The sequence below is a fragment of the Ostrinia nubilalis genome, chromosome 27 (genome assembly GCF_963855985.1).
Source record: "Ostrinia nubilalis chromosome 27, ilOstNubi1.1, whole genome shotgun sequence".
NCBI lineage: Eukaryota > Metazoa > Arthropoda > Insecta > Lepidoptera > Crambidae > Ostrinia > Ostrinia nubilalis.
The window spans coordinates 765,789-792,233 of record NC_087114.1 but is presented as its reverse complement, the minus strand read 5'-3'; the positions used below and the strand labels follow the sequence as shown (position 1 = coordinate 792,233).

General features: G+C 35.3%; 1 protein-coding gene across 2 annotated transcripts; it reads left to right on the top strand.

Annotated features, from left to right (window-relative positions):
- Window positions 1-1,439: 1,439 nt before the first annotated feature.
- On the top strand, window positions 1,440-25,357 carry LOC135084925 (protein quiver). Of its 2 annotated transcripts, XM_063979671.1 has the most exons (6): window positions 1,440-1,661; window positions 5,668-5,758; window positions 8,928-8,987; window positions 10,080-10,127; window positions 17,845-17,991; window positions 19,001-25,357. In XM_063979671.1, exons 2-6 carry the CDS (start codon window positions 5,734-5,736, stop codon window positions 19,198-19,200), a joined length of 480 nt encoding a protein of 159 aa, XP_063835741.1. In that variant the 5' UTR covers window positions 1,440-1,661; window positions 5,668-5,733; the 3' UTR covers window positions 19,201-25,357. The 2 variants fall into 2 exon arrangements, with proteins under 2 accessions (XP_063835741.1, XP_063835742.1); XM_063979672.1 differs by lacking the exon at window positions 10,080-10,127.
- The last annotated feature ends 1,088 nt before the right edge of the window (window positions 25,358-26,445 follow it).

Here is a 26,445-nt window from a genome sequence, read left to right as displayed (position 1 = left end):
TATAATCAAAATCAAAAATATTTTATTCAATTTAGACCACTGGTGGCACTTATGAACGTCAAAATATTGTAAATAAAAAAAAGGTAGTCCTTATGGGGCACTTTCAATGTCTCCTTATCTTTTGGGCCCGACCAGCTAATCATTCAGTACTTATGAGGATAAAAAAAATACATTTCTGAAGATAAATTCAAACTAGCTTTTTCCCGAGGCTTCGCGTGAATTTGCAAATTTTCCCTTTGTTTCTCTCTCTCAAGTTTCGCAAAAACCTAGCCTATTTCATGGTCAAATCTATCTCCAAAGCAAAATGTATCAAAATTGAACGTGAAAGTATGGATTTATATTTAGGTACTTAAAAATGGTAAAAACAGGAGTGACAAACCGAAAGACGCAATCAAGCAAGACTTTAGGCACTATTCGTAAATAAATGTCTTTTAAATCAGAAGTACTCTAAAGAACACTTTGAGACATTCTGGCTAATTATAAATACCTTCCTATCTCTAGAAGAAGCAGCCTCATTATACAAGGCACTAACCACTAACAACCTATACACGTATATAAATTAACAAAGACAATATACTTTATTGCTATCTTAATAGGGATCAGAATCGAACAGAAATATGACTGCATTGCGGTGTCAGCAACTTCGTACGACTTACGTAAATAAGACGGAACGCCTGTCAGTATTATTATAGCAAAAACACAAAAACGTGCATCTGCTATTACATTTTTACAGACGTTTGAGAATTATAATTATTTGTGCACGTTTTTTGTTTTAATAATGAAGTTTTCGTTTATAAAAGTCGAAATAAAAGAGAATACATGTGTAGGCAGTGTATTTAACATCTCCGCATAGCGTCAGCGAGCAGCCAATGCCGGGTTTTCGGTGTTGCTACAGTTTAAAATTTGTTTTCAACAATGGGTAAGTTCTCCCCAAAAAAGTTGTCTTTCTTATCAAAAAGAAATTTGGTTAATATAAGGGAATGCGTCAAGTAAAAATGATATTTAGAAAACCGTAAAGAATATTTCCAATAAAAATAAAAGTAAAAAATAATGAATAATATAAACTGCAAAAATAATATTATGCGTTTCATATTTCACTTCGTGTTATTCGTGTTCTTTTAATAATACTTATGATCTTTTATTTTTTGAGGCTAAAATTAACTAAATGTATACCTATTTGGTATATCATCAAGTACCGAATAAATTGTATCTACCAAATATAATTTCGCTACGATACCAGCATTTACTGAACTGACTAAATATTTTTATTTACTGACTAAATATTTTTATTTAGATCCCAATCTTAAAACTTTTTACAGAAATTATTATTAGTTCCCGTAGTTTATTTTCGTGACAAACACCAGAAATCAACACAGACAGCAGCCGCGGGGAGACATAGTCGTCTCTATTTTATATTTTTAGTCGGGTGACATTTTCGTTGCGCTGGTAACCCGGCCAGTCGCAGCCGAGCGTGCGGTGGGTGGACAAATACCTAGCCCACAAAATGGATTTTGAACCGAATACCACTCGTGAACTATAGTAAACGTATAAAATAATAACCAAACGATGTTTCGTGCGCGGTTATAACACACGCACCAAAAAACAAATAGTGTATTTTTTTCATCGTCAATGTTTCGCAGATTATAAAATGATACTGGCCGGTAAGTGATTCCTTTTTTAAATATTCAAAAAAGTTTTTTTTATTAAATTTTCAATAAGGCGTGTGCTGAAAATTGGCAATGCGTAACGCATAACCTATTTGGTTGTGTCGATTAAAAATACAGGGTGTTGTAAACTGAATTATGAATTAAATAGTGTTTAATTTAGGAAAGTGTGCTCGTTTAAATTACTTATGGGGGTTGTGTTTTAGTAAACAATGCAAGAGAAACCTCCTTTTCGTCTAAAATCGATAATGTCCGCGCAGCGTTCTTCGTCGACACCACTCGCCCCAAGCATGTTTTTGGCGCATTTTTGACGGAAAAAATTAAAATCCCACAACTTATTACTAAACACATATTAATTATTAAATTGAAATGGTAAATTTGGCACGTTTTTAGTCAAACTTAATTGCAAATAAAATAAAATGCAAATCTCTATATTTTACAGGTTTTAAATCGTAAAAATTAACACATCTTTGCTATGTCTTCAAATATTTCTTGTCCTAAACACGAAAATGAATTTATTTTAGCATTTAAATACTTAATAATGTTCTTTATAATCAACAAGAGAGGTTACGAAACTATTACCGCGTATTAAATAAAGAGAAGCGTTTTAATTATTACTTTTTACGTTAATTAATGATTCACACAATATTATTTGACACGTAACTACTTATTTCGTTTTTTAAAGTTCGTTTACTAAATGAAAACCAGGTTTTGCACACCTACGAGTATAATGCGGACTACGAAATGGTAGCATATAGGTTGAATTTTAAATCTACTCATAAAAAGCGGTACTTACAATAAGGATCTAATTTAGTTGTATTAAGCACTATTTTGAGACAAAAATGTACAGTTTAATGCTCTGTCGACTATACAAACACACACTTTTTGTGCTTTTGTACTCATAGTCACCAGTAGGTACTATTTTAATAATAAATAGGTATTTCGTATTTTAGTTCACACGAACTTGAAACTTTTTACTAATTTTACTATGAAATCGTGAAAAAACGTCTCATAAAGACGTAAAAAAGTTAAAAAGTTTTCAAGTATTCAAGGTTGTTTATGTTATTACGTGATACATCAAATAAACAGTAATAAAATAACTAATATCGGACCCACAAAAGCGATAAAAGAGGTCCCAGTAGTCAGTACTGAGCAAGCACGTCAGTTTTAAGTTTGATCTTGCGGCAAATTCAATAATAAACGAAAAAGATTTATGAAAAATCGAACTCGTAGTATTATAATGAGGATTTAAATGAAAAAACATATAAGAAAAAGATTGTGGAAAAAGAAATTGGATGTAATATAATAAAATAATATTGAAACTCGCATAAAATTATTGTACATTTTTTAAATGCAGACTGACAGTCATGGCTAGCTCTCTAGCGTAAAGAAGTAGGTACTTCAATGCACTCAAAAATCACCCTGTATCAATACTACAGATTTACGTACAGGTTACTATGACTACTATTTACTACGTAGGACGTAGGTTCATTTACACGAATCGAGGGCTTCGGCTTAAAACGGATTTTTGTTATTTAATATTTTATATTCTACGATGATATTTCGCGTTATTTATTTGTAGACTGTTTGTAGTGAGTGAGTTTCTTGCGCTGCTTCTTCTCAGCACTGGCCCATTTATTGTCCCGAAGCAGTGGTAGGGTTAATACTGGGACGTGTAAAAGTGCTTTTTAAAAGCCTACTTGCAAAAATAAATACGTTTTATGAGTTTAAGAGTAAGGACAGTTAGAGATGATTAAGGAGAGAGGATAGATTAATGCGTATTTCGGCACGCATGCGGATCTGGCCCGCATATCATTATTTTTTCCTATTACGCGGGCTACACACCGCAACCAGCAGCTGCAGCGTGATAAATACGCACGGAATTGTCTAATTCCTAAGTGCTTCTTAGGAAATATATGAAAACAGCACGTCATGTTACACAATATAGCATAGCATCCTATGTAAGTTGCAAATAGTTCGCGACACCAAGACGAATGCGCTGGATGCAGCCATCGTGGAAATTATTGGGGGATGATGATGATGATGAACCAAGACGTGTTGCGAACCTAATAAGATCATTAATTAATTTAATCAAAGAAAACAAGAAAAGAAAGTTAAAAGAAAGACGATTGAGGCCGATAACCTAGTAACCTCTAGTAGGTAGATAACCTAGGAATCTCTTTAAGATAACCTGTCTCTCTTTCAGTGTTGTCCAAAACACTAAACTGTCCCCGATATGACATTGACAGTAGGGCGCTACTAGCAATACCGGGTTATTAACATATAGTTCCAAAATACTGGACTGTCCTGTCGATGACATTGACAGTGGGGCGCCACCGTCTATACCGGATCGCTGGTTCAGATTTTTGCCATGTTGGAAACCATATAGTTGAACGATGGTAGCGCCCCCCTGTCATTGAGTTTGGTGGGACAGTTCAGCGTGGGTCATCTATATTAGTTTCCATTTTTACCACGTTGAAAAACACTGAAATGTCATTTACGATTGAGACTAGACGTGTGTCGTGCTGTATAGATCGTTTCATCCACGAAGACGCGCCCCACCATTCTTCCGCTAATGTTTGAGTGTTATCGGTACACGCTAAATTATCCATGAGTGCACACGCACACTACAATAATGCCGCTCGGATGGCTCGGATCAAACTCCCCGCACACCGCGCGACCGAGACCAAAAATTGGTGGGGCGCGTCTTCGTGGATGAAACGATCTATAGTTGAGTCGAATTGTAATCAGTACGGAGATGTATGAAAGTACGCACATTGGATCGGCCGATTCTTCAACAAATTAGAATTGGGCCCAGCTATCGGCCGACTAAAAGTCTGTAGGTCTGCGCCACAGAGATATAGAGAGATGCCAACTAATGCGCCAAGTTCGAAACTCAGTGTCGCATTAGAAATTGACACACACAAAGTAATCAAAATATGTGCTCATTATCCACTGCGGAGTGTGGTATCAGTACAACGTTCGAATAATCTTTAGTACGCAAGCAATGAAAACCGTTTACATTATGACGTCTGTGTTCTGTTTTTGGGCATATTGCTGCGACACCAGCCCCGCCCCCTTGACACATCTCCCTTTAGTTTCTGTGATCTGTGGTCTGCGCCGATGCTGGGTTCGATTCCCATTTCAGACACAATAAAATACTTGAACTCAATGGTCAGAGCAGAATAGTCGTGGGACGTCCATCATCCACCCACAAGGTGGGCCGACCTGATAAAGGTAGCAGGAAGGCGCTGGACGCAGGCCGCTACCAACCGGGCGATGTGGAAGTCATTGGGGGAGGCCTATGTTCAGCAGTGGACGTCCTGTGGCTCAAATGATGATGATGGCCAGAACAGTAACCTGGGTTCAAGTCTCAACTGAGGCAGATTTTTTTATGAAAATATATTTTTATGTGTAGATATTTTATTTTTACTTAAGAACATTATTTTTTCTTCACGTTTGTCGTTAACAATGTCTAGAGGCCGTCCTCGATTATAAGATTTTATTGCTACACTCAAAAACTGTGCCAAGATTATTATTATGGGAATTATTATTTTAAATGTGTTAATATTTCTTTGATTTGTGCATCTTATATTACACTCTTCATCTACCCACGTTTATTCTGTTCATTTGAAAACAATGTTTATATATAAATGTAATTACGCAAACCATATTTTATATTCGCTTGTCTTAATTTTTCGGTCACTATTAGGGGAGATTGGGGCAAAATTATCAACGCAATAATATTTTACTAAAATGAAGTTCAAGATATTTTGTATGGCGTGGATTGTCGGCACTAATTCAACCTCTAATTTCTACCACTGGAACTTTTGTATAGTCAAAATCTATCAACCGATTCGTCTTTGCTTAGCTTTGATTCGGAAACTCATAATGACTCTCAAAAACAGCTTGCAGACAAGACATAGCCCAGAAATGACATGGATCTATAAATTGTTAATACCTAGTTCTTCAACGGGGTTTTTAGTTCCATTTTTGTCCACAGGAGCGGCGCTCGGGTCGAGGTGAGACGCGATCCGGTTCGAGTCGACGCGAGCACAACTAGCGAAAAATGCGCTGGATATTTCCCGTGCCAGGTATGCACGCACAAAATCCTATCATTTAACACAAAAATCCAGAATTAAGATGGGTTTTAGAATCGCTTTGACGACTCGCTGACCGTCAGTGCTGGCTGACATATCAATATGTATGTAATTAAAGGGAACGTTCTGGCTGTCAGCGCCAACGGTCAGCATGCGTCAGCGCGATTCTAAAACCAGCCTAAGGTCTAGTTCAGACACGGCGATAATCGTGCGGCTGCTGAGCAGTGGCCAATGAGAACCACCCAGAAACCGCGTGATTATCACTGTCTGAACAAGCCCTTATAAGATTTATCCAGAATTTAAGACCACCATGTCTCAGGCTCATGAGGATAGGTTAGGAATAAGTTATGGAAGAAAACTAAAGAGAGTAAGTAGTGAGAAAAGTAAATTAAAGTAAGTAGCACAAGAAAGCAATGTACTTAGACACTGCACAAAGAAGCACTATAGTCTATAACTGTTACATAGCAGAAATCACCTATTATGAACACCAGAAGAAATGCGTTAGTTTTATTGAATCACGTAGTATTCAGGTAATTTTACACACAGCACCAAATTAATAATGATAGTTCAAAAACAATATAATTTTTTTGAACGATATGCATGCATGGTGATTTCAAGGTCAACTTATGCCCATCTTTAAATGCATCATCATTTTTAATTTCAGAACTACTATTGACTAGGCAGTACGGTTTTGACACTAGCTTATTTTAGTACGATCGAAAAAATATAAAAAAAAAATTAAAACGCCACTTTTGTGGCGGAGTTTTGGGCTGACGCTGTGTAGGTTTGTTGTCGATACGACAAGAAGAAGAAGAATATTTTTTTTATTCCACTATTCATATTCTTCACTGTCCATATCACCCCATTCTCCTCCCAATAATCGGTCAAACCGCGGGAAACGCGTTAATGACGTCACGGGTATAATTCGAGAAAATCTGGGCCACGGGCAGGCCTGGCTCACTCCGCGCGGTACATCCGATAATTACCTACAGCGAAGCGCCCCGCCGGCGGGTATTATATCAGTCGAGTGTCACTCGCTGTCAGGACGCTGGCGTGCGTTGTAGTACCTAATTCTATGATCGAAGTATTATTTAAAAATGGACATAAAGAGAAAGAAATAGTGTGCGGCGTTCGGGTGTTCCCAAAGATGCTGAAAAGTATGTTGGCCATGTAGGTAATCAATAATTCTTAGGATAGTATAGGAACCTAACCTACCATGACTACTGCTAATAATGCGTTCGTTCGTTTCAGCCGAATGACGTCCACTGCTGGACAAAGGCCTCTCCCAAGGTTTTCCATAATGAATGCGTACTTACCTACATACGTACCTCATGACATATAAGTAGATTAATTATTTTTTCACTAGACAGCAACCCTAACAGCGTAAGAAGAGTTCAGAGGCACGCGATAGAAAGAGACAAAACTTGTAGGTGAATAAAATTGTAGGTACGTAGTGCTGTGCGAGCTGAATTCCACTGTATCGCGTCGTAGCAAGACTCGCATTTATTTAAATCATCTTGCGGAGTAATCCTTCTGTACCTGTACTATTACTTATTCTGTGCCACGGGTGAGCGATATGTCGTCGCGGGCGCAGATATGATAACCTGGGCCACAAAATATAACAGAAGGTAACTCATGTATGTACTTCGCTTTGCATACCTGGGCTCGGCCGTCGCGCTAGGGTTGTCTTGTCATGTGTTGCGTTTATTTCGTTATGATAGAAAAATGTAACTCTTAATACTATGGAAGAAAGATAATAACAGATATCCACGTATAATTATATAGATAAGTTTAGTACGTTATTATAGTAATAGTTTGCAAACAAATACACGAGAAGGAAGTAGCATGTAGTTGGGTGATTGACACTATTATCCAATAATTCCTAAAACCTCTTTAAACACTTCGATATTCCTAATAATTGAGTTGGCTTTCAACTTTTCAACGTTAAACGAACTATTGAAATACAAATAAATACCTTGCTTACCTCCCGGAATTAACTGGTAGTTAAAAAGGTAAGGTAGTTATAAACGAAAATTTAGTTCTTAATGTTGAGTGTAAGCAACCATCTACTTAACAAATGTTATAGTACCCCTTTTTTGTTGTTCACTCATTTTCGCACAAACAAAATAATTTCACAAACGCGTGAGCAGCGTCTCTCAAGCGAACGCAGTCGCGCCTCGCATTCGTCCAAGACAAGTCTTGATCGCGCGTACGTGAGCGGTGTCTATGTGTGCGTGGCTCGAGCGCGCTTAGTATGGAGTTTACCTTCTGTTATATTTTGTGCCTGGGCGGTCTGTGACGTCAGTGTGCTTGTTGAGTGTCACTGACACACTTATGTCGTCGTGATAGGTACTATTTTGGAATGATAATGTAGGTACTTACAGTCTGATGTGTTGATGACTGTACAAAAATTAACAAATTCTTTCTAATTCGGTTGCTAATAATTCATTTTAACCTGATGACGTTCACTGCTGGATACAGGCCTCCCCCAAAGATTTTCATAGCGAGTCTTGCGCTGCCCACATTGAGGTGCCACCAGATCGTGTAAGATCGTCGGTCCATCAAGTGGGAGGTCTGACTACACAACCTTCACCAATATTCAAGAATATATCAACCCCAGAACTTTTTTGCACCATCATGACATCTGTGGCATCCGTGGCTCTAGCCCTGCATCTCACTTAATGAAACTATGCTGTTAACATTGTCCAATAATAATTACTAGCTTTTGCCCGCGGTTTCACCCGCGTGAAATTTAGTGTCACAGATGGGCATAAATTATAGCCTATATGTTAATCTGGGTTACAAACAATAATACTGTGAAGTTTCAACAAAATCCGTTCAGTAGTTTTTGCGTGAAAGAGTAACAAACATCCAGATATCCAGACATTCTGACATCCAAACTTTCGCATTTATAATATTATATAGTAGGAGTAATATAGTAGGATAGCCTATATTTTCATGTTATTCTGAAATAATAAACAATAACACTGTAGATTTTTATCTAAATTAGCTCAGTAGTTTTTGAGTAAAACACATCCATCCATCCATTCTCACATTATCATTCAGCCACAGGACGTCCACAGCTGAACATAGGCCTCCCGCATTATCAAGAACTATTTTTATATTTCATTACTAGGAATTTAACATTCTGCTTCTTTTACAGTTCTGCTCATGTCCTGGTTCGGAGTGGACCAAGTTAAAGGAAACTCCTGCATCAGAACCGGTAACATACAAACCGCTAGTAAATGTGTCAATTATGTTTCACTGACTTCTGTACGTTATACAATAAATAGATGTTCAAATGTTGATTAGTTTGTGTCGTGAATGTGTACTGCAAACACGCGAGGTGATCGATTCGGTTGTAGCGGTAAAGCTAGAGACGTCCGCGCGGCTTAAAGACCGCCGCGCGACTGACGTTGTAACAGCGTGCGAGCGCTAAAGTAACCTCGGTATAGTTTTATAGATGGCGCTTTAAGTTATATTTTTTATTAGTTTTATTTTGTTTTTTATTACTCTTCTCATGTTTTTAGTTTTTAGCAGACTGAATGTGTGAACTATATTTTATTTTAACTGTTTAACTTACTTTGTGATTGTTTTTGTTGAAACTAATAATTTAAATAGCTTTTTACATTGACGGCCATTAATAAACTAAAATAAGGCCTGATTTTTTAAAACGCCCAGTGATGTACCATTTTTAGAGTGTGCTTATTAATGTCGATGTTTAAAAATACTAATAAATCTAGTGATGTGCCATGCTATGAATCGATTAATATCGATGTTTGCAGTTCGTTGTTATTATATGTGTTTGAGTGTCCACAGGAATGCGATTTTACCAGGAATGGGTAATTTTCTGCATGAATTTAACTTCCTAGCCACACAATCACTTCCCGAACAGTACATTGATGTACAAAACAGTTGATTTGTTTTTGTTTTTATTGAAAAAAAAAAACACAAACTTTGCTCCTGTGAATAACTGACGTTTGTTTTTCAGATACTAATCTATTAGATTAAATACACATCAAATACAACACTAACTCACGGTATATTAGTTTTGATTTGGTAAGAAATAAAAACACATTTTTTCACCAAAAAGTGTGTTTACCTTTTTGACAACTAACCTATTAGATTTCCTTTTTTTTCCAAATTCTCTCCTGTATTAGACCCAGTCTACGGACATTTAGTTTATTTTCAGTTATTTACAGGACTATTAATTCTGTTCTACTATCTCTGTTTAGTTACATGTGTAGTTATATGTTATATTTCCTATTATGTATATTATTTTTCTTTTTTTACTAATTGAAGCATGGATTTTCAGCATTATGGGCACTAAGTCTCAGCCCCCTTATTCAGGCGGAATGCCAAAGTAAGTACATGTTTATTTTACGAACAGTATTAAAGAAACTCTTTTTTAAATCACAAGAGACGCTTCAAAGCTTACGTCATTCAAGCTAACACATAAAATAGCTTGTTATTTTAAATATTTGAATATTCCCAACCAATTGGAATATTGTTCAAAAGCTACGAAACGAATAAAGAAAAAAATATTCACATATTTAATCAATATTACACTTTAAATGCCGTAGACTGGGAAAATGGTTTTACTTCTGTATATGTTTTGCGTTTTTTCTATTAGTCTAGCTCTGCCTGCGACTTAGACGTGGTATCTTTGATTGTTGGTAAATATACGCTTCATTCAAGTATCGATATTTTATCTATCGACTATATCCCCTCACTATATTTTTTTACAACAAATATAGACAAAAAAAGATTGAAAATAAAATGGCGAAAGGATATATTGATAGATATAACATTAATATTAGTTTTATTCGTGTTTAAACGCTAAATTAGCATGTCAATGTTGTCAATAACTGTCATAACGCTACAACAAGTTTGACATTAATATTTGGTTCGAACCTGTAATATCCACACTCACAGTATCTCATTCTAAAAATATATGTCTCGTATTTTTATCATATAATTATTGAAAAACTATTTAGAAGTAGCCAGTTAGAATCAGATTGTTTTAAGGCTCTTAAATTACCTCGAATTTGGAAGAGTTTGAGAAAAAACATTATTAATTAGATGCCATATTTTGTAAATAGAGATTACTCTGAATTTCAGTGTTAGGTACAGTGGATAATCTCAGAATCGAACCTAATATCCACATAAAACATATAAAAACAAGGATATGAATAAACGAATTGAATTTGATTTCTAAAAACATTTAAAAAAAAGTATAATTTTGAACAAAAAAAGTTTCAAAAAAACTAAAAACTGATTTTCCAGCGTTCATTTAGATCCTTGTCGTACGCATTGATCATATCACTGTGGGTTGATCTTTAACATCTATTTCTTTAGGTGTGTCTATTATTAGTCGTGTTATTTCGATTCAAACGATATCGTCACTGTTTGAAATGATTCCAGTTGACACAAAGGGCTGACTGTGGTTCATTTTTTAATGGTATAATAAGTATGTAATAACAAGTGAATGGAGACTCGATATAAATTATACTTTGTTAACAAGCGCGATCCCATGTTTTAGGATGTCAATAATTATTGCGGAAACGTATTATCTCCATAATACGTTGTGGAGTTATTTTTATATACTTTTTGGCATTATTAGATAAAACAAATATAAAAATATCAATACGGTCAGAGGTTTTCGAGGTCGAGGACATTAAAGATAACGAAAAAAAACAATCATTTTGGATAACTCTGATTTCAGTTTTTTATTTAGTAAACAGAAATACAGAATCGTATACTTTGCTTACATCGTTACCGTCACTGAAATCCCTACTAATATTATAAATGCGGAAGTAACTGTCTGTCCATCTGTCTGTGTCACTTACGCGCATAAACCACTGAACCGATTTTGATGAAATTTGCCAAAGAGATACTTTTTATCCCGGTTGGTAAACAGGGGCGCGCGCGATTAAGTTTTTCTGTGACGGAAAAAATTTTACGCGGGTGAAGCCGCGGGCGGAAAGCTAGTGTTAAATAAAATAAAATTTTAATTATGTTTGCCCAAAATTGTGCAAAGAAATATTTGAATTTGAATTACAATTAATAGTTAAAAGTTTAAAAAATACTTGCACATTAAACAAGTAAGTAGGCTAGTAAAATTAAATGTACGTCAATAATCTTGCGACCCACAATCACGCTATCTGGGACACATGCATAAATAATAACTTTACGTTATAAAGTGCATAATTGCATGGAAGCACAGTAATTCTATACTAGGTACTGATAAATCTGGAAAATTTAAAGTACTACCATTGCTACTGGGTAGTTAGTTACGTGGTTTTTGTATACTAATTTGATTAAATATACCTTGTTTTCAGGCAGCACAGTTAAATATAAACTTTTTTCTTTAAAAAAGGCGAGAAAAAATCAAATCGCACCAGGTGCGATTGCAGTCAAATACCTGCCTTGTTATGCATAAAAAAAACTCGCAGCAGAGTCGGCTGAGTTAGCCAAACGGCGCAAATATGAGTCACTTTCTAATGACTACATATTTGCGCCTTTTGGTGTCGAGACCTTCGGACCTTGGGGACCGAATGCTAAATTACTGTTTCGGACCATTTCCCCTAAATTAATTAAAATTTCGGAAAATCTAAATGCTGGCTCTTTCCTTGCACAAAGGCTTAGTATTGCCATTCAGCGAGGAAATGCAGCCAGCATTCTCGCCTCTTTGCCTCACGGACACACTTTTATTTTTGAGTAAAATAAGTTTATATTTTTATTTTGTTTAGAGTTAAGTTTGCCTTAGTTTTAAAAAAAAAATCTGTTTTTTGTAAATAAAAAGTATACCCTGTTGTGAAAAAAACTTCGATCTTATGTAGCTTTTTACACGTTTCTTTTCGAATAACTTTTTGATAGGATCCCTGCCACTGCTTTGGTAAACAAAATTTAAACATTCAAAAATTCTAAAATTATTAAAATTCATTCACCGAGACAAGGCAATGCGCATATTTATTTCAGACAGCCCATAATATTGTATGTGTGACAAACAAAGAATCTTATAAAACTAGTGTTAGAAAACAAAGTAGATAACCGATAGAGTAACTGATTTTTATCACAATATTTTTTTCTTCTTAACTAAGAAATCGAATGAGTTTAGATCAAAAGGTTATACGCACAGTGAAATGATAATAAAATGCTAATTTAGATGTTTGACTAGCCATTAAATGTTCCAGGTAAGTATTTTGACTATATCTAGATTTAAACCCATGTTTAGTTAATAAATTTAGGATGTTACCCCACCAATTACATAGCTCATGATGTTCACTGGTCAATTTAACATTTAGTTTTAGATTTAGGTATCCACCATAACCATTAGGCTGGTTTTAGTGTCACGCGGACTGTCAGTGCGGATCGCTCCGCACTGCCGATCTGTATGAACTGCTAGGGAGCGAGCGGTTCCTCCGGACCGCATTACTCTAAAACGCTCCCTAGAAGTTCATACAGATTGGCCGTGCGGAGCGGGTCCGCACCGGACGGTCCGCGTGACACTAAAACCAGCCTTAGATTGTACTTGAATTGGATTTTCGATATTGAGTGCTGATTTTAGTCGATAGGATACATTTTACCAAGACATATTATTTAGCCTTTTTGGAAAGAGCATTTCTCATTTATCTAAATCTCTCTCTAGCAAACTTTATTGTAGGAAAAAACGTAGACATTTGGAAATAATAATATGTAGATGTAAGTATTAGTGGTTTTACTAAGACAGTAGGTAACTGTTGCTTGCGTAACATGAAAATCTCTGGAAAAAAATATAGCTCATGAAACGTTTCATTATATCGATATTTGTACAGCCCTATTATAAAATTGGCGTAGATTATACACGGTTTTAAAAGGTTATCTAAGACTTTTTATCTTGTATTGAATTAAAATTAAAAGTAATCTTTGGAACGACTGAACTTATTATTTTTTTCATCGACAGAAAAAAAACAATCTGCTGGGCTACTCCGAAAACGTTATCCGAAGTTTCGAATGTTGTCATCCTTCTCACACAAAGCGAGATGCCAGTATGAGTGACAGTGACAGATAGACTCGAAACTACGTAAATAGCGTTTTGGAGTAGCCCCCCAGACTGCACACTCAACAAGAGCCGACTTTCATTGAAATCCAAATCCGATTATAGATTCTTGACGTAATTATTTATTTAATTTATCGATATTGTATAATTAGACACGCTACATCACTAACTAGGTTAAATAGGGATGCCCTTAATTCAATTAGTCGATCGATTTTAAACGTAATCTTAACTTACATTGTAAGACGTCACAAATAGATGTAGGAAGTAAAAAATACATTACACTGTTACACATAGGTACATATTATACATAGTAATGTAATTCAGGTCCAAATTGGTCCATATTACAAAACAACGTTAAAAACTAGATTTCATCTCAGTCAAAGATTCCGTCCTAGGTCTAAATATTGAAGTTGAAGCAATCACAATCTCTAGCGCCCATATTATTCACAAACGATACTTGCTTAATGAAGGATCAAATCGAACGCACAACGTTGAATAGAGATCTGTGATTGGTTCATGTGTCAGCCTGTGCGTCCACGCGCACTGTGAAACCTCATAGTAATGTTTGTGAATACAGGCATAAGACTTTTAAGCATCAAAAATACAGCCCTCTGTAGGCTTTAGAAACTGTCTTTGCGATTAATAAAAAAGCGTCCAGAGCCATATTTTACATTACAATATTAAAGTTTTATTTTGGTACACAAATGGTGTCAATCATTGTCAAATCATCCACAAAAGTAAAATCGGACCACATTTTCAGCTTCTCCAAAGCGTGACGAAAAAAGCATAGCTTATTAAAAGCATTTAAAACAAAAACATTTAATTCACAAGGACATGTGGATAAAGCAAAAATCTGTAACAATCGCGTGACTGAATAGCCCTTTCGGACCGCTCCAATACAATTGTGCGGGTTACAAAATAGAGATTATCTCATTAGTTTTACATCGGAAGTGGATGGGCTGAGTATCGTACGATTGTGCGGGATGCGTTCTTTCACCTCCCGTGCAAATTTTGTCCGAAGCGCAGTTGGTGAGCCGGTTACAACATGTACAGTTCATGACTGATTGCGCTCCCCGACTTGGCGAAAGAAAGTACCTACTATGGTTTTATTTTGTAATTGTAGTAATATACAAGTTATTGATTAGACAAACAGTTAAAAATATCATCTTTTTGTGATAACAGTGACTACTTGTAAGCAAAGGTTATGGCGTAACGGCTTAACGAACTTAACTGACACAATTGTATCGACGTGGGCCCTACAATACCTTATGCGTATTTTAAGTTTCTCATAATTATTAATTTTTCATGGTTTCCGTACCATGTTTCCGATTTTAAACGACGCTACTATCTAGAGATTCGTAATGCATCTGGGGATGAGAGCGATGACAACGACAAAAGCTAGTTTCGGCTACTTCAGATGAACTACTCCTCTTCATCTGATGAAGGCTCAGACATTCATGATGATACATACCTCTGAGCATGCAAGCAGCATGGTAGACGAAGCCCTTCAACCTTCAACATCTTCCAGGAGACGCTGTTCATGGTATAGGAGATATTAAAACTCCATAGGAATATTTCGAGCGCTATATTTACTGTTGAGCTCATGGAACAGAAGGTTTTGCCCACAAATCAATATTAAATGGCAAATACTGGTATAAAAATGTAACCTGTTTATTCCTTACTGGTTATAAAGACGTTTTTCGGAATACATGCCATTGATAAAATTTCCAAAACCCTAACAAATTTGACCCTCACAATTGTACGTGGGAAGTGAAGGGCCCAGTTTGATACAATTGTTGGTATATGAATTTTCCAAGATGGCGTCGGAAAATCTGGAAAATTATAGCAGATTCGTAATCTGCGGCCCCAAATTACCTAAAATTCATGTTCAAAATTACAAATTTCTTTCTAGTTTAAGCGCGGGTCCGAAAGGGATAGCCTTGGCTAGCCTAGCCTAGCGACAGGTTGGTAGAAACTAGTAATGTTGGGAACAAGTCGGTATTTTGTCGATGGAATACAAAATACAAATCTCTTATTCAGTACTTAGGCCCTTAAAACACATAATATAGGCTGATGTTCAGAAGAAGTGCCGGAAAAAACTCAGTCCGACATTTTTGTTGCCTAATAATTAGAAGAAATAGGAAGTTTAAGCTTAATCCTCCATTTGTCTTTGGTAGATTAGAGAGGGTCTAGCTACAGGAGTGGAGACCAAGTTACCTGAAGATAAAAACGAATTTTAGGTAGTCAAATAACTAGCTATTAGACATAAATTAGGTTTAGAAGTATTTTCAAAAGATAAAACATTGTATTATAGTATAAGGTTGTTTCTTCATACATGAAATGCCACTTATCCCAAGAGAAACCGCTCTTCCAATAATTAATAATGAATCACATAATAATTCACTAAAATATTCAACTAGGTAAAAACAATTTTCCTAAATCAATCATTCTATTTTATAAACCTATGTCGTCAGATTTATCGATACCCAAACTATCGACAACCTCCCCTCACTAGGCCTGCCTGAAATAGCCGCAAGAAACCTTTGCTAGGCGTGAGCAAATTGAGTTTTGAAATTTACCCTCAACACGATAGTGGCGACCTAGGCCAAGATTTGGCCTCAAATACTTCTTAGTAGGTACTAGCTAGACTGGTATACCACTAGCTAGACTGTTCAGAATAAAAGTTGTGTCATAGCGCGGGCATACACCGGTTAGAAATAAAAATATTTACCTGCTATTTGACACACAGAAAAATATAACAGAAAGAACAAAAAAATAAAAGAAAATCAATAACAGACAAAAAGCTCCGATTAGCAAGCTCAAATTACGTAAAATTTCACACGAAATTGCAACGTACAGTGTGAGAGTGAAGCCTGTTTTCACCAATAATCCGTAATTTTTAAGTGACCCCTATGAAAACAAAATTCCTGTAGTGTTATCATAGGGGCAGAGTTAATACAAATGAGTAGGTCATCTTCATAAAAACGCACGAGCGCGGTTTGTATGTGAGCGCGCCAACACGTATGCGGCGCGCACGCACACACTGACAAAATTTAGCGGGGAGCCAGTCGTGGTTGCACCGAATTTTGTCAGTGTGATAGGGGTCACTTAAAAATTAGGGATTAGGGTGAAAACGGGCATTACTTTGTAGCTTTCTATTGGGCAGAAGAATTTTTAAAATCAGTTCAGTAGTTCCAAAGATTACCCGGATTTGAAAAAAAATCCCAGAAGAATAAAATTCATCGCGGCTTAAAATAAATTGACGGATATGAATAAAACTAGGGATCATTATAAGTAGGTAGTAAAAAACGCAATTTTGCAACAATATATTTTATATATTATACTGTCTGCGGTTATGATAGGAACTCACGCTAAGAAATCACGTAGCACCACCAGCCAACATTATAGTTATTAACAATACAATAAATAGGCACAATTCATTGTCATAATGCAGTTATAATAACCTCTGCTACAACGCCTACAACACAACTATCACCAGCAAAATATCATCATGAGTGCTAACGAATACTCGATTATTATTAACTAATGGATTGTAGTCGATTTTTAGAGATTATTGATCAAATCAATCTTTAATTTCCAACAGTATAATCGATTGTCATAATCTAGGTATCGATCTTAGTTTCACGACAATATAATACAGGCTGTATTTTTTATACTTGATCGAACAAAAAGCATTGCTTCTACTGCTCAAATGCAACAAGCGTGGAGATTATGGCAAAACCCTCCACTATAGTGGAGGAGGCTCATAGTCCAGCAGTGGATTGTAAAAGGCTGTTGATGATGATGAAGTTGAGAATTTTATATTGGTCCTATAGAAAAAGTATTTGTAATTGAGTAGTAGAATCAGCCCATATTGTTTGATCAAGTGAAAAAAATTAAAAATTACACCCTAGATTATTATTAATTAATTAATTGAGTCGTTTAATTTATTGACTATCTAATTACTCAACCCCATTCCATTTATCGATAAAATACCGACCACGCGGCATCACTAAACTCACGAGTCTACCTTCCCCAGCCCGCACAATCTACTGCTACGAGTGTGACAGCTGGACCGACTACCGCTGCAAGGACCCGTTCAACTACACCGCGTTGCCGCGGGACCAGCCGCCATTGCAGACTTGCAACGGGTGCTGCGTCAAGATGGTGCGATACTCAAAAAGCCGTGAGTATATTATCTTAAAACCTACTTATAATTTAGCAATTCTGCGAGCTATGTCGGTTACTTTGGATCACGTAACATTTTTAAGCGTCCATGATGTGGGTCACCTTTCAATTCCTTCCTGCCACTGCTAGGATATTACAAAACATAATTATGTCTATCAAACACTTAACTAGATGATCTTGAAGAATCTATTCATAGCTCTATTTAGGTATTTTTATAGACTTCCTCCAGGACACAAGACACTACGACCAAGGCTACAACCAAGTGTTCTTCCTGAAGAATCTACTAACCTATTAGGTATTTTTATAGACTCCCCACAGGACACTCGAAACTAGCACCAAGGTTACAAACTGCGTCAATTACCTGTGAAATACGAGCATCACCACTTACGCAAATTCGGCACCAATTACTACAATTGAACTGGATCTACCAGTCCAGGAAGTCTCGCGAAGAGCTATCTGGGATAAATTGGTACTAAGTTAAAGTAATGGTTCGCCACAAGGTTCATGTACTCTGCTTTAGTTGGAAACAAAGGAACATATCTAGAATTCGTAAATCGTCATAAATGTGCTGGACCTCAAGAATTTACACAACGATCAGTCCTGGATTGCTCGCATCCAGGTTTTTGGCCTATATCTCACCTGATGAAAAGTGATGATCAGGCTGAAGGTGGAAGCTAACTTTACTCGGGATCCACAGTGACTTAGGAACTGACTATCTTACCTCCAATCGGCCGAAAAAGCATAAAGCTCATTTATTTTTGAAAGCAGGCTTTTAAAAGGCACTTTTACACGTCCCAGTATTAACTCCACCACTGCTTCGGGACAATAAATAGGCCAGTTCTGAGAAGAAGCAGCGCAAGAAACTCAGTCACTATTGTCAGCCTTCTTTTCAAGGGCACCACCAACAAAACCAAGCCGCGAATTTTGCTCTCCCTGAGCTCCTCTGAGAAGAGGCAAGTAAGAAGTATTACGACTAGACATCTAACAGTAATTCTCTCTCTTTCCAGCGTACGAAGTCGTCCGTCGCACGTGCACCTCCCAGCTTCAAATAAACCTGTTCATGGTGGACCACGTTTGCATGATGGAAAGTACGGGGACGGGGCACATGTGTTTCTGCGAAGAGGATATGTGTAACTCCGCGCCTGCAGTCGACACTCCATTGGCCCTCACTGCATTAGCGATTCTAGCATGTGCATGTATAAGGTGAAGTAGACGTGTCACACCCAGTTGGGTCAACCGAAACCCTCGAGTGAACCAATTGGATGACCCTAGCTGATTTACTCTTCGTCCAATAGTAGCTGTAGCCTAGACTAGAGCTTATTTGAAAGGAAGCTAGCAATGGTTTTGATTAGCTTTTGCTGATGGAATAAGCACGTATCATCATCATTCGATTTACTAACGATTTTCCAAATTTAAAATAGCGTGTATATAATGCTCAGTAATAGTGATGCGACGATCTCGGAACGGTTATATCGACGCTTCACTAACGGTCGTTTTGGCCCGATTTGCTCATAGATGCACTTTAATAGACGTGTGACACCTTAGATAGATAAAGAAATGGAATGAACTAGCGAGAACTGCCGTATGAATTAGACGGAAATTATAAATCTTAATTAAAGTAGGTTAGGTGTAATGTAATTCGTATGGCAATAAGCTACCGCCACTGTGTAAGTCGAGTAAAACGGTTGTGTTTCATGTTTTGTAAGTAGAAGACAGGATAGGGTCATTTGATTCGACGTGATTCTATTTTCTGTCTTTGTCTATCGGTAGTGAGTGGATGAAGACAAAATATAGTTTAGCAGACTGAAATGACCAATATAATAGAAGCACTTAGTTACCTGAGAGTTTTATAAGAGATACAAAATAGGTGATACTGTCCAATCGTAACCTGCGCGTAGGCAGGCCGGATCCATAGGCGCGAGTTGACGTTAGCAATCAATTATAGATTGAGCCATAGTTTTGCAGGTAGACGACGCTATTGAAGGACTGGTTGGGGATGATTTGTAGTTTTTTTATCGTAAAAACTCAAGAATATTCAGATCATTATAATTTAATTAACACTTTTTTCATTATATCTAGCTTATTTTGGCAATTTTCCCAACTTAAAAATCGCTAATCGAGCTCAGTGCGTTGTTTTTTTGACATAAGCATGTTTTCTTTTGTGTTTGCTGGAAAGTCAAAGATTTCGAGTGTGGTTTGCTTCAAAGAATTAGCGTAAGGAACAAACTAAAAGCTAGATTCGTATAGTAGAACGCTATGCGGTTAAGTAAGGTTAACTATAGAGTAATTATTATACGAAATTAAACACCAAATAAATTTTAATCGTTAATGTATAATAATATTTTAATTGTTAAGTTTTCTGCTTAGTGTTTTATAATGAGATTGGTTAGCAGAGGGCAAAATGCATTGATAGAGGTACAAATTTGTGTTAACAGTAATATACCTAGGAGTTAAACAGCAACAAAGACTGTTATGTATAATTGGAATATATCTCGGACCCAAATACATAAATATTTTATATGATAAATAAAGAATAATGGCCAATTAAAAGTGACCTTGTCGAAATGCAAATATAATATAAGAATAATAATTCAATAGAACGGAAACTATATTGAGTGTTAAGCAGCTGTATTTTATCGATACTTTTGTCGACTAAGGCACACTTCACGTCCCTAGTGTATCTGAAAAATCCCAATTGAGGTGTAATCATATTGCCGCATGGCGTCCACGCGTCAATATAAATATACCTTTATCGACAATAATTTCTTTCGTGGCTTTGTCGGATTTAGTTTCGCTAGCACGTGCTGGGTGCATTATCAAGAATGTAGTCGATATGTAGTTGATTGTGGTGCGCCCAGCACAATTAGGGATCCTCAAAACGTCACACAACCCCGTAACTGTCTACACGTCCTTCCGAACTCCTAACAGTCTTTGCTGATTTGTTTTTTATGATTATTTTTAATTTACTGGCATGCTGAGATATGTATGCGTGGATATAGTTTAATCCAGGCCTTATGAGTACTATATTAGTCATTATATTGTAAGGTAAATAAGAGTTCATCTCCGATTCGAAGAAGAGGCTAATTTATGGCTTTTTGAATTAAATTAAATTAGATTATTAATTAAAACTATTTTTACATGCCGTGAGAAAGCAATATTTTAAATATACAAATACTTAGTTGGTTTATTAGCAACTGCTCTAGTGTATGAAAATAACAGTGAGAAAACCAGTGAAACTAGTATAACAATAGTTAAACCAAATCGCATCGATTATTATAGTTAGATACCGGTATACAGGGTGGAAACGATAAGTGATCTCACTCGATTATTTCTAAACTATACAAGATATCGAAAAACTGGTTACTGATCCTGAAAGTGTTCCACAAGCTCTTTCAAACGGTACCAATAATAGGTTACAGAATAAACTGGAACTATCCCAAAATTCAATGTTTCCAGCTTCCATACTAAATGTATGCCGACGACACATTATTAGAAGTGTAATTATTTTTTGTTAATTAATAAACTTAAAATGTCGGTTAAATAAACTCGTAACTTGCATCTTATTTAAAATTATTAGTGAAAAACATAAGTTTCAGGCTTTACTTGCTATAAAATTATCAAGAGATGAGTGCCATGACTGTGATAGTACTAAATGTATGGAAGACGGAAACATTGAATTTTAGGATAGATCCAGTTTATTTTGTAACTTGATATTGATACCGTTGGATAGAGCTCGTGAAGCACTTTTAGGATCAGTAACCAGTTTTACGATATCTTGTGTAGTTTTTAAAATTATGTAACTTTACCAAATGTATGGAAGCTGAAAACACTGAATTTTCGGATAGTTCCAGTGTATTCTGAAACCTATTATTAGCACCGTTTGAAAGAGCTCGTGAAGCACTGTCAGGATCAGTAACCAGTTTTTCGATATCTTGTATAGTTTAGAAATAATCGGGTGAGATCACTTATCGTTTCCACCCTGTATATCGATAAATATATAGACACTTGGTGCATCACTAGGATACTGCCAAGAGGTTCAGTGTTGCCAGTGCATTAAAATGTAATCCACAAAGAGTAGAATAATGCATACCACGGTAGTTCCTTTACAAATCCACAGAGCGTTATTTAAGCAATTATAACTGCAATATTTGCCGGCGTTTTACAAGCGGCACCTTATAATAAGTAAAGTTATTTTTGCTTTGATTTACCTCTGTATATAAATATAATATAATAATGAGTGCAAAGCATATAATAGATAATTTGGTATGTAAATTAATTATGGAGATATAGATACATATAATATCATATGAATAGAAATAATCTTCCTATAATTGTTATTAATTATTTAGTAATATTTACCTGACACTTGCGTGTCACCTTTGAGTATAACTATCACCTAATTTTATAGAAACACTTGAAAATTATATAATTAAATTTTAAGTTAGTAAATAAACATTTAAGTGTAATTTTGTTTCAAAACAATGTCAAGTGTTTCTATAAAAGTTGTAGGTCTTTTACCTCTAAAAGTATCACAATCATTGCATGTGGTAAAGTTAAAATTTTTAAGGCTAGCAACAATGTTATGGTATAGGCGGTCAGGCATGCGTCACTGCACTGTAGTGGGGCCACATCCACCCAGCCGCTACACTTGGAATGCTACGAACGACCCTAAAAAACTACCATTTAAATTAGCTGTCATAACTTAAAAAACTACGTCCGAAAAAACTACCAAATCACAATGTGCTGCCAGTAAATGTACTAGTGGTAGAAATGTGTTCAAATGATGGCTATTTTAAATGAGTATCGTATCTAGAATTTTTATTCTGAGAGCTGTTAAGACATAAGTACTACATTTTTATCCTATTCGCTTTAATTTAATATAATAGTGATAAATCTAAAATTGTAAATGTAGTGTTGGGACACATTTTTTACGGTTGTCGATGTTTCCGATTAATTAAATTAGTGGTTTGAATTTTTTTCGACGGCAACCGTTTCGAAATGTGTTCCAACACATTTATTTAAATTAAACTTCTTTCTTCACCTTCTAATTATTGCATATCACGCATTTAGATTGACTAGCTGTTCTGAAAACTAACGTTACATAGTCAATTAGAGTTTTAACATATCTATGCAGAATTGGGCTTAATTGTTGATCGGGGGCCATTTGGCCCCCATTGGGGTTTGTTCAGCATGAGTTTATTTTTTGATAATAATATAACAAACGTCTTACGGACAAAATTACTTCGCCTTGGGAAAGCTTTAAAATACACAGAAATGTAACATTTATGATTTAATATTATTTTGAGAGTGACAAAGAGAAGTGCCTGATACAAACGACAAAATAAAATGATAGTGCTGTTACTTGTGTGACAAGGTAATTAAATTATCGGTAAATTTTATCGATATTGTCCTTACATTGCAGTTACGAACATAAGCGCGGTAATTTTGTCCGTAAGTTATGGAAAAATACAAAAAATAATAACGATTGCACTTTTGATTTTTGGAAACACTAACCGGCTGAAGCTTTGCGGGTAATATAAAGGCCAGTTGAGTCTACTGCTCGCCGACCATCGATAGGGCCACAGAACAAGCGTTTTAGACGAGAGAATTATACTTCATCAACCATCTTCATATTTTAGCCTTACAATAATAAATTTAAGCTTATGCTTGGTCAGGATGTTAAAATCCAACCAATCATAGATTTAAATCAATGCTTAGATTTCTCATTTAATTAAGGTTTCCCTTATATTGGGAGGGAAAAGTATGAAAATTAAAATCTTTGAATACACTCAATATTATGAGCTTTGTATTCGTCGTTCTCTTACTGGCACTTGAAAGTATCAGTGTCGATGGTGAGAAAGGAAAAATCTGAAGGCTTCCACTGAAAGTATAGCGGGGGAATAGCTTTCAAATATGAAACTAAGTCTACTTTAGGTCTCATCGACCTGTATACAAGCCCATTTGACTCGCCAAATTTCGAAATGTTGGTCATAATCACTCTGATATCTGTCAACAAGTTATTGATTATTTGTTTATCAAGTAAATAAGTTGACAATACAAAATCAGAGTTTAAAAGACAGCAAGGTAAGGTGGAATTCACATGAAACATCAGTCACAAAAAGACATAAAAATCTCGCACCGAAAATGCTTATTCTCTGGCCGTATTATAAACATACTGTGGTCCGTTTTCATTTTTTTCTCATGTCATCTGTTGGTCCGAAATGAATGGAAAAACTATATTTAAGTTTATTTCTAAGTAACCATTCCGTTTGGGACATTTTATGTATAATTTTTGATTTTATTTGGCAAAGTTATTGTGAATACTAAAGAAGCGATATTGTAAAATAGAAAATTTGCCTTTACTACTTATTTGTCGTCAACCACAAAATTGCGAAATTCTCCAATAGATTTTGAACTTTATCTTTTTAGTGTACAAAATCATTTGCTATTTTGTGGTGAATCAGTCATTGTTAAAAATAATGTTACAAAATTGTATTTTTATCGATAACTATTTACTAAATTGTCGACAGTTGGACATCTGTAGTGTTCAAAATTAAAAAATATTGTTTAAAAATAAATCCATTGTAATAAACTTAGTCACAAACTTAACTTTATATAATTGTATTAATTGAAATAGTTTTGTTCTTCAATCGCAAATGTTATCATAAAGATTTATATAGATTTTTTCATCAAAATTAAATCAAAATGTCATGAACGGAATGGTGGAATGTAAACCGATGGTTTGAATCTAAACTTTCTATTTTTTGACAATAAAAAAGAGCAGTATTAATGAACTTTTAAAGTCTAGGCTTCGGTGGCAATTTAACAAAAATATTGTACAAAAAAGTTTTTACGCGTGGGGGAAAGATAACACTTTACAGGCTCAAAGTTTTACAGTGTATCTTTTTCTTTCATACGCTAAAACTAGACTGTGAATATTTTATAAAGAATTTATGGTACAGGTTTATTTCTTTGTTAATTTTATAACTTGCATAAGAAGTAAGAAGACATTTAAAAAACCCAAAAATATTATGTCATTTTAACTCAAATGATGTCATGCGATTCGTCATTCAAAAACTTTGAAAAAAAAAATTCGTTTCCTGATACGTATCAAGTATGTATGGAACCGGTATCATTTAGTTATCTGTATTTTTATTGATATCAAAATAGTTTTGTACGTTTTAATAAGGTACCGGTTCAAGTCATAGAACCGGTTTAGACAAATACTGATTTTTGAAAGGATTTACCGGTTTTTTGCCACTGGACTCTAGACTGCGCTACTTCCTCCTAGCTTCAAACCTAAGGGATAATGCAATTGTTTCGTCGATATTGAAGTGCCATAATTATAGAGATATTGTTATAAACATGCAGTTTTATTTTAACCCCGAATATAAATATACAGGGTGTTAGGTAAATGGGTATATGAGCCATATGATATTTCTGACTTCACCATACCATTTATATGCCCATGTTAACATGGGCTAGTGTCGGCTCATATACCCATTTACCTAACACCCTGTATACAGGCTGAATGATGAATGATTTGTCTCTCTGGAGAACATCGTTCGTTCGTTCGTTCGTTTCAGCCGAAAGACGTCCACTGCTGGACAAAGGCCTCCCCCAAGGATAACATATTGCGTATCAATGAGTAGTCTTATTTTAAAAGGATGCCAACGATTTAACTTTTTCCTGTATATTCAAATAATTATATTAAAAAGCCGTAAGCCAAAAAAATCTGAAAACCTTGCTAACTTGAAATGCGCAGTCTAACAAATTGAGACTAATTTAACGACTCTTAAACTAAAATCGTCTTTTGTGTGCGTGCTCTTAGAGAACTTAAAAAATATTTTAGCATAGAAATAAATGAACCTTTTTAAAAGGAAGAAGCGTAAGAAACTTCTAATCTAAGTTATGAATCGTATTTGTTGAAAAGAAACACATTTTTACACATTTTTTTTATGTTATTATATTTAAATTTGTCATGTAGTTGCATATGGTGGGTTTAAAAATAAGTATACATTATAAATACAGCTACATACTATCATACTATTACATATAATATTTGTTGTGACTTATGAAAGGCAAATAAGGCACTGAGAATAAATATTAAAAATCAATTATTAAACTTAATACTTAATTTAATACAGGGTGTCTTGTACTTAGTATTAAAATAACAAACTTCCTCAATTTATTATCAATTTTATACGTAATACATAGCTAACGTTGACTACAAATTATCATTATAAAATAAATAAATAATCTAATTAAAAATACTATATCATTAAAATATAGTTGAATTCGAGATCAATGTGCGAATTAGCCAATATGTGGACGCGACGTTACAACAAAAATACTTTTTGAATTATTTAAAAAGGCCCAATTTAAAAATTTGTTAGTTAAAATTGTTTTCGAGAGAAATAACTTAGATTTAATATAAATAAATATAATTAAT

What these genes read in the sequence shown, in the direction of transcription:
- LOC135084925 (XM_063979671.1), top strand. Translation starts at nt 5,734, where the DNA reads ATGCGCTGGATATTTCCCGTGCCAG. An exon ending in CTGGATATTTCCCGTGCCAG is followed by an intron (nt 5,759 to 8,927) that starts GTATGCACGCAC and finishes CTTCTTTTACAG; the next exon opens with TTCTGCTCATGTCCTGGTTC. An exon ending in TATTCAGGCGGAATGCCAAA is followed by an intron (nt 10,128 to 17,844) that starts GTAAGTACATGT and finishes TACCTTCCCCAG; the next exon opens with CCCGCACAATCTACTGCTAC.